This window comes from Apteryx mantelli, chromosome 5 (assembly GCF_036417845.1).
Source record: "Apteryx mantelli isolate bAptMan1 chromosome 5, bAptMan1.hap1, whole genome shotgun sequence".
Classification (NCBI taxonomy): Eukaryota; Metazoa; Chordata; class Aves; order Apterygiformes; family Apterygidae; genus Apteryx; species Apteryx mantelli.
In genome coordinates this window covers 18,180,508-18,190,315 of record NC_089982.1, presented here as the reverse complement: position 1 = coordinate 18,190,315, position 9,808 = coordinate 18,180,508, and the positions used below count along the sequence as shown (strand labels likewise).

The window sequence follows — 9,808 nt, the reverse complement described above, 5'->3', positions numbered from 1 at the left end:
AACTAGATTAGTAGAACTCAGGAGATTCTTCCAGTGTATTGTGATGTGTCCTTTGCATTTCAGTGTTTGAATCCTGCTGCAAAAAGAAATTACTCACATTAAGGCCAGCTGTCTCCTTAACACTGATAGCTTCAAACGACCAAGCCTTTTTCTACCAGAACACCTTCATTCTGAAGTAGTTTAATCTGCTTTTTTTCTGGATCTGTGAATAAAATTTTTTTAAATCATTATCAGATTTAGGATATTTTTCTCCTCCTAAAAGAAAAAACTTTGTACCTAGGAGCACCAACATGACAAATCCCCAGTAAAAGGCAGAATATTAAACTGTATTTTCTACTAATTCAATTAAAGCTTCGAAGGAAAACGAATGTCTCACACTTATTAAATCAAAATTAAGCTATTGATTTATTCCTCTGCTCTCAGCAGAGGTTTGAAAGATTTCTGTACCACAACATTCAAGATTCTGAATATCAATAGCACTTCGTGATTTGTGGGTCAATATGAAAGGAAATAAACAGGGTTTGAAAAAAAAAACTAGAAAAAAAAAACAACAAAAATAACAGCTTGAGCAGCTGGTTGGGGTTTCCCTTCTTGCAAACACACCAAACCTTTTAGGCTGCAGGATGCCAGGCAGGCAGGAGCGTCCCCCAGAGGGAGGGCCTTGGGGCTCCCCCCGGGAGACGCCATGCCGCACGCCCAGCGGTCAGGAAAGCTCGCAGAAATGGCGACACCCTCAGAAATCGCGTCGTTCACCCAGCGAACTGCTCTTTCTCAGCGTGTTGTGACGCCAACGGGACAGTCCGGAGCGTGAGGCCGGGCCACTACCTGCCCTCCGGGTAACGGCAGGCGGCGAGTGCGCACCCGCGCAGGGCTGCCACGGCGCCCTCCAGCGACTCCCCTGGCCCCGCGTCACCCTCTCACCCGGGGCACCACCAACGGCTCCAACGGTTTCAGCGGTCTCCCCCAGCCCCCCGCTCCAGCCCCGCGAGGCGCCTTCAACGGTCTCCCCCAGCCCCCCGCTCCAGCCCCGCGGGGCACCCCTAACGGTTTCAACGGCCTCCCCCGGCCCCACGGGGCGCCCCTAACGGTTTCAACGGCCTCCCCCGGGCCCACAGGGCGCCGCAGACCCCCCCCCCCCGGCACCCGGCGCGGTTAGCGTGCCGAGACAAGCTGCCGCCCCCTCCCCGCGCGCAGGGCGCAAACAGGGCAGCAGCGCCGAGCACCGAGACAAAGCCGGCCCGCCTAGCAACGGCGGCGGGTTTACCGCGGCGACGCTCCTCCCTGCGGGCGGACCTCGCTGCCGGGCGACGAGCGGCGCCGGCGGCTGGGGGCCGGGGCGGCTCGGTGACCCCCGCGCGGCCCGCTGCCGTCGGGCGCGGCCATGGCGGAGCCTCCCGCGGAGCCGCCGCCGCCCGAGGCGCAGGCCGGCCCGGCAGCGGGCCGGGACCGCGGTCCGCAGGAGCAGCCGTGGCCTGAGGAGGGCCCCGAGCAGCCGCCTCATGAGGTCTTTGAACCTGACGAGGTCCATCCTCGGCCTCAGCAGCCGGAGCCGGGACGAGCTGCCCGTGCATACCAGGGGGTAGGGCACGCATCCGCTCAGCCGCGAGAGCTGCGACACAGCGCCTACCAGCCACGTGCGCCTGGCCAGGAGCCCTACCGAGCGCAAGACCAACGAGGAGGTGTCTGTCAGCCTCACGCACCGGGACGAGCACCCTCTCAGTCACGGAGCCCGGAGCAGTACCTCTGTCAGCCCCACGGAAGAGAACAAGCCCCTTATGAGCCACAGATATCAGAAATAGCCGACCGTCAGAGGTACACACTGGGACAAGACTCTTACCGGGCGCAGGAGCCAAGGCAAAGCGCATATGAGTCATATGCACCAGGATTAGACCCTTATCAAACACATGCACCAAGAAGTGCCTATGAGACGTATGCATTACAAGAAGAACCCTATCAAGCCTATGAACCTGGGCATGGCCCCTATCAGCCACATGAACCAGGTTATGGTCTCTATCAGCTGGGATACAGTCTATATGAGGATCAGATACCAGATCCTAACCCCCGATTGCTGGCAATTCAGAATGCAAAAGCCTATTTGCTGAAGAGCAGCACAGCATCTGGCCTGAACCTGTGAGTTTGAAAAGGGGACAAGGTTGAAAGGGGTAGGGAATATGAGTGGAAAGAAAAATAGTGTAGATGAAAGGGCAAAGGGTTACATTAAGAAATGGAGGGATACCAGGGGATGTAGGAAGGGAGAATACCTTATAAATGCAATGGTTCATCATTATGTGGTAACTGTGTGTGCCCAGCATCTTTCAGAATAAAAAAAAACAAGGGAATTTAGAGAGTTCAAAATTTGATTAACAGCACGTTTAAATTCAGCTTCAGCTCCTGAGTCAAGTGTGGAATAAACCAAAAATGGAAGATAGGACTGCTCTTAAATATGTTACAATCATGCTAGTTTCAAATTTAATTTACCATAATGCTGCATGAGCTCTTTATTTCTAATTATTCCAGTGATTTCTGCAAAGCTACAGCTGATCAGCTTCTACTTTTGATGTTAAAATCATATTCCTCCAAGACTTTTATATAGTAGGTCAATAATATTTATATTTATATGACAGATATGATCATCTTGCTAACATGCTAACAAAGATCCTGGATGAACAGCCCACAAATGCAGTAGACATAATTGAGAATATCAGCAAGGATGTGAAGTGGGCCCAGTTTCACAAAAAAATGGATACTCTCCGTGATGAGCATGAGATTCTTCCAACATTTGAAGCTGCAGAAAAGCGTAAAGCTTTGTTCCTTAAGGCCCATGGAGAAGGAGATGAAGAGCTAGAAGACGAGATAGTGAGTTATTATCAAAGAAAAGTAGATATCGAATATACCAGGGAGATGGGTGGGAGGGTGGTGGGAAAGGAAGGGAGGAAGGGGCAAAGCTGTGGTCTCCCTAGTAATATTTCCTCTTATGGTCATATGACACAGTTGCAGCTATACTACCATACAAAGCACCCCCTTCATAGTCAACTTGGTCTCGTGTCCAGTTGTGAAGAAGAAAAACTATGTTATTTAGTTAGGATTTTTTCCTATAGTATAATCTAACATTCCGAGCCTTTAAAATCTTAAACATTCTAGAGGTGAGGAATAAAAAGTAAAGATTACAATATATCCTGTATGCCAGTGCAACCTGGAATACTGCATCTAAATTATATTCTTTATCCAAAAGTGACATTTCTCTACCTAAAGTGACCATACGGTATGGACATCGGTTTGAGAATACTGTGCACAGCAACTACTATAAAATAGAGGGTGGAGAATTTTGTGATCCTTCCCATTCCAGTTGTGGTTCCAGCTCTTCCTTGTCCAGCTAGCAAAAAATTGTGGTGATCATGAAGAACTACTAGAACTGAAAAGCCACGTCATAAAACAGAGCATTTTTCATATCCAGCTGCTTATATGTAGAATACAAATACTAAAAATAGAAGAGAGATTCTTTCATTTTGTCCATGGACTGTTACTCATTTTACAGTAACAGTAAAAAATGGTAAAAATGAAGAAAAGTAGGGTATTTCAGAAAGAAATTTTGAATTTTTCATATTCCTGTTCCTTTCTAGCTTGTTTTGATACAAGAAACCTGCAAGGGCCAGGGAAATTCCAACTGAAACTAGCACTTCTTCCTCCAAATTCCCTACCCCCCTGTTTACAACTTCTAGTATTTATTTTTGTCTATGTTATATAATCACCTACCTCCTTGAAATGATAAAATGGTGATAAAGCACATAGAATACTTTCTGAAATCCTCATTATTGACCAAATTCTGCTCCCAGTTAAGCCAGCTGGAGTCTCACTATTGACTTCAATAAGAACAGGGGCCAACATTTTATACTAGCTATAAAAGACTCCATCTTAAATAATGCAGGGAGCTCTATGCCAAGATATCCAAAAGAACAGCATTTATATTGTTGGCCTTGTGTATGAATGTATAAAATATGTATTTTGTTTTCCCCAAATGAATTTGCCACAAACACAAGGAAATGCAGCCATGTTTCTGGGCACCATGGCCTCTTACCTAGCTGACATGCCCTAGCACTGAAGTTCTCTGTAGACAGTGATCACTTATAAGAATTCTGACTTTCCTTATTTTGCAGTAATTAAAAGTGAATTGGAAATTTGAAATCTTATATTCTAAAAGCTGCAATTCATCTGTGTTCTCTTTTTTATTCTTAAAATGGCACTTTTAATTTTTGTAAATGGTTTTGGAAGATGTAGTGAATGAATGCCTATAAAGCCCTTTTAGAAGATGAATGGCACTATAGGAAAGTGAAGTATGACCTTCAGTGGATAACATGTTTAATCTTTCAAAGATATAATTGTATTATTCTTCACGTCTAACTCAGGATTTTCTTTCCTAGGCAGAGACCCCTCTACCCAATGTGATGGAAACAGCCTTTTATTTTGAACAGGCTGGAATTGGCTTGAGCAAAGATGAAACCTATCACATATTCCTTGCCCTTAAACAGCTAATTAGTGTTCAGCCAATTCAGACCTGTCGCTTTTGGGGCAAGATTTTAGGCCTGGAGATGAACTATATTATAGCTGAAGTACAGTACCATGACAGGGCAGAGGAGGAGGAAGCAGAAGAGGAAGAAGATAATGAGGAAGGAGGGAAAGGGATGGGTGAGGACAAAGAAGGAGATGAAGATGAAGAGAAGGAAGATGATGAACCACCACAGTCCACCTACAAGCCCCCACCTGTCATCCCAAAAGAAGATAATGGGACTGGGACTAATAAGTATATCTACTTTGTCTGTAACGAGCCAGGCAAGCCCTGGGTGAAGTTGCCTCCAGTGACTCCAGCGCAGATTGTCTGTGCCAGGAAAATCAAGAAGTTCTTCACTGGTCGGCTGGATGCTCCTGTTGTGAGCTTTCCCCCTTTCCCTGGAAATGAGGCCAATTACCTGCGTGCACAGATAGCTCGGATCTCAGCAGGAACCCAGATCGGTCCCATTGGATTTTACCAATTTGGAGAGGAGGAAGGAGATGAGGAGGAGGAGGGGGGAGGAGGAAGAGATACATATGAAGAAAACCCTGATTTTCAGCCTCTTTCCGTGGTTGAAATGGTGGATTCTCTCTCCATGTGGGTACACCATACACAGAATATTCTAAAGCAGGTACATTTTTGCGTAGCTCACGTTGATCTCAGATAGCATTTACACCGTAGTACCAGTAGTGTTTCAGAATGGAAATTAAACTCCTCACCTGCACAGATTTGAACTGTTCACCAGAAATAGTATAGGGCTGAAATAATTTTTACAGAAAACTATCACATCTGCTATGTTATATATAAATATATTAAATATATTCATACATCATGTAGAATATATAAAATATACATTTATATATGTAAATATATATGTTGTTAGGAACCTTTTAGGTTTCTGTATGGGGTTAGGCATTGATAGATACCAATTATTTCTGGTTATCTTTTATATTAGGTTTTCTCTTGTGAAGTCCTCACTTGACAAAAATATTTTTAATTCTGTTTTCCTGGATAGAGTGCTAAAATGCAGATAGCTTATGATTGTATGTTAAATGGAAATTGTTTGGTGCTTTCTTGTGGTTTAATTTTGTTGCTTACTTTCTACTGTGAAACATGCAAATGAAAAAGATAAAAACAAAACATAATAAATAAAATAGTAGCATAAAACATTTTTGATGTCAGGCTAGAAAGAGGTATTACTAATTTGATCTTCCTTGTTAGATGACTTGCTGGCTAGTCTACCAACTTGAGAAGAGTTCAAAATAACAGCAAGTAGCAGGAAATAAGAGATGAAATTATCATCAGCAAAGCAATACTTGTAAAAATGAAATCTATATTCATTTAGAATGTTAAAAACATTGCGTAATGTTCCTCTGACTGGTAGCTAAACAACAAAGCAGACTTTAAAAGGAGGCACAGATTCTGTAAGTGTTAGCTTCTCAGTTGGCAATAACTGTACCCTAGCAAGGATATGAACTGAACTGGCAAGGACTGAACTAACTTCCCACTCTTTGGAGGCAGCCCCTTCAGCCCAAATGTAAGGATACTTTGGCATAATAACATGTGATGTAGCTGTCTTTCTTGTGTTTTCTCTGTTCTGTAAGGGTTGAACTGAGATACAGAGTACAAGTCTGCACAGGGAGAATGGATAAATAAGAATTTTGCACGCACCTTTCAAGAACCTGTTTGGATTTGGGCCCAGGTGTGCAGGGACAGGATGTTCTGTGCATCTTCTGTGCATACTCACACTCTGTGCCTGACAGGGAAGAGATGGACAATGCCAGCAGAATTGCCAGCATGTTTGTGACTGATAAAGGCTAGCAACAAATTATTATCTCTTCACCAGATGAGTATTGAAATAAGTGAGTGTCTAAAGACATAACCCCAATTAATAAGTATAGGATTTTGGTCTTTTCACTGAAGTCCAGCATCTATCACCAGCATGGATTGTGCTTAAAAGAGCCAAAATCTACAAAATAACAAAAAGTTGATGACAGAGGTATGACCTTATTCTGAAATAGTAAAATAGGAATGAGGGATAAATGAAGCAGATAGGGAACACTCTGCCAAGAGGATACAACACTGCCAACAATATACCAATTATGGAATATATATTTTTTCTTTTCTGTTTTTTTCCCCCTCAATTATGTCTGCATGTGTCTGAACCAATTGTTTTAACTGGCTTGCATTCCTTCAATGATTGTTACATATATTTATTATGCTTCCATATCGATTATAGGGTCGCTGTGTTTGGCTTAATCCTTTTCAAAAATCAGAGGAAGAAGAAGAAGGTGAAGAGGAGGAGAAAGCAGAGGAGACAGATGAAGTACACCAAGAAATAGGACCTCCTCTTCTCACTCCAGTCTCTGAAGATGAAGGTACTCTTCAGGGAATACTAAGTTTTTGATAGCCACTGGGAATGTTGGCATTTGGGTAGTAAACATTGGAAGTTATAGGCCTCAGATGCTTCATGGAACAATGAGTTTGGTGTTGTAGGGTAAGCACATTCTTTCACAAAATTGATCAAAAGTGAAATGATTAACAGTGTTGATATTAAAACAAATTGTTAGGTCTACTAGTTAACAATTTATTTGAGAAAAAATGAAAAAAAAAAAAGCCTCAGAGTTATCAGGCTACTGCAAGTTCAGGACAGCTCACTACATGAGTTACATGCAGCTATTTTTCCATCATCTTTTTTAGACAAAAGAAGTGTTTGTGCATGTGTAAATAAATACATAAACATGTACATACACACACCTATAATATATAAATAAGAATTTAGATCCTGTAGTGTATTACCACAGCAAATCATGAGAATATGGGAACCTGAATGTTAGATTACATCAATATTAAATTAATTTCCTACTCTCCGTTCTTAGAGTGAAATATTTATATAATTTATGCATAAGTGATCAACAGTCCTTGACAAAAAAACAGCAGTGAGTACTACTGAATTTCAGGAGCATGAGCTGCTTTTCACATGGCTGTACAACGTTCCTGTGATACCTACCAATACATCCAAATCACCTGTTAGAATACAACGCCTACATTTATTGTTGCTGAATTTTGGCTCTTCTAACATGCATCTTAATATAACCATTGCTTGAATTCTGAGAAAGTCTTGTAGTTAAGTCTTAAATATTTTGTAGCCGCTCATAAGTCAGTTTCTTCATATAGTGTTTTTTTGGCTGACTGCAGGAATTCAAAACGTCCCTGCTTGGACAGCTCAGTATTCTACAAACCTGGTCCCTCAATATGCTGTTGCAATCCTTCAGTCTAACCGATGGCCTGGAGCATATGCCTTTGCATCTGGCAGGTAAGTAGCCAGTTTACATGGTTACACAGACTGTATATGCTAAACAGAAATACCTGTTTAATGAAGTCAAAGTTTGTTTATTGTTAATTCATTGACTGAAATGTAACTACACCTGGGACTGATGGAGAAGTCCACTTACCTGTGCACAGCAATAGTGAGTACATGTTTAGGATGGAAAATGAAGAATCATTGGAAATGCTAGTATAAACTAAGTCGATAGAATGTAAATGTCCAGCCAGTATTTGGCCACAATCCCTGATTTAAAATCCATATTCCTGAGTCTGTGATGCTTTTTACAAAAGTAGCTACTTCTGTGGTTCTAATTTACGTATGGTACAGTCACTATGTGCTTTTAAACAGCCACTGGATTTCATATCAGAAATGGCTCCAGGTTAGTAATGTGAAGTTGCAGCCATAATTCAATATAATATAATGTCAGAGTTTAGCATTCATAACTATGATATTTGGAGATTTTAAGTAGAAGGTGTATTCATCAATACTTACCTTAGTTAAAAAAGATGCCATCTTTTAAACACATCAGTTATAGGTAACCTGAACCATAAAGGTTTTTTGCTCAGCGGATTGAGGAAGTCTGAGAATATTTCCACTGGTGTTTTTCTTGGGGAGATTGTGTGATCTTTTGCTTTTCTTTCTCAGGAGATTTGATAATATCTACTTAGGCTGGGGTCACAAATATAGTCCAGAAAACCATACACCCTCACTGCCTCCACCAGTGCAAACGGAATATCCTAGTGGGCCAGAAATCACTGAGACAAATGACCCTACTGTGGAAGAGGAACAAGCTCTCAAGGCTGCACAGGAAGAAGCCTTAGCTGCAGTTGAGGAAGAAGAAGAGGAGGAAGAAGAAGAGGATGAGGATGAGGAGGAGGATGATTGAAATACAAGAGGAATCTTTAATTTTGAAAGTTTAAACATTAATAGTATTTTAAGAAATTAATCATAAATTAGTTGATTTTAGAAGAAATGTAAGTGGAAGAAGCTTAGATGCTTTGATTTTGTTTCTGTAGGCTGCTCTTTGCAGACTACCTCCCTTTCCTTCCTTTTTCCCCAAGTCCACCTGCACTGGCAGGAAGACTGAATTGCTTTCACTGGAAGACAACATACAAAAGTAGCCTTTTTTAGAACACTTGACAAATACATTCTGCCTCTGTTTCCTAAAATAATATCCCTTTGAATTAAATAACACTACTATCCACTTAATTTTCATGGTGTTTTTCAAACCTGCACTTCCATACCAATATATGTAATATTTTAACAAAAAAATTATAGATGTAAACACCAATAACTCAATTACATAGCAATGTAACTTTTATATAACATCTGCTTGCCTTTAGCATGTACTTTCTCTCATCTGTATTTCCTGTAAATTAGCTGTCAAACAACAGATATTTGATATTTGTGCATGTGTGAAAGCATACACACATATTATTTAAATTCCGTAGTTGGCGTAGCCTTAGAGGGGAAACCACAATATTTACTGGATGATATGTCAAACTCTTTTTGAGACACTCAGAAACCCACGTTTCCCAGATTGTGAAACAGATCCTATGCAGCGATAATTTCGCTGCTGTATCATTTTCTTTCTCATCCCATTTTTATTAAGAACACCTTTTTGGAAAGCGCCTCTCCGTTCGCCGTGCTGTCATGTTGCTAATTCCTCCGTTGAATGGGAACGCTGTGGGTCTGAATATTTACCGCTGGCTAGGCTGCAAGAACACATTTCCCGTGCCTGTGTGAGGCAGGTCTAGCGCAGGCTTTTGCCCGCGGCGCGCCGCCGCCGGTAACCTAGGCCCCTTCCCGGCGCGGCGCACGGGCACCACAGCGCCGCGCCACGGCCCGGTTCCCGCCAGCACCTCCAGCTGGCCGCTACCATCCCAGGGCTACCGCAAAGCCGGGGGTGAGCCGCGGCGCTGCCCCTGTAACGG

The 9,808-nt window shown here is 42.5% G+C and overlaps 1 protein-coding gene across 1 annotated transcript; it reads left to right on the top strand.

Annotated features, from left to right (window-relative positions):
• Positions 1–1,362: 1,362 nt before the first annotated feature.
• On the top strand, positions 1,363–9,306 carry LOC106491831 (radial spoke head protein 6 homolog A-like). Its single transcript, XM_013951523.2, has 6 exons — positions 1,363–2,130; positions 2,625–2,856; positions 4,419–5,177; positions 6,786–6,924; positions 7,745–7,862; positions 8,520–9,306. The coding sequence occupies exons 1-6, from the start codon at positions 1,382–1,384 to the stop codon at positions 8,758–8,760; spliced, it is 2,238 nt and encodes a 745-aa protein (XP_013806977.2). The 5' UTR covers positions 1,363–1,381; the 3' UTR covers positions 8,761–9,306.
• The last annotated feature ends 502 nt before the right edge of the window (positions 9,307–9,808 follow it).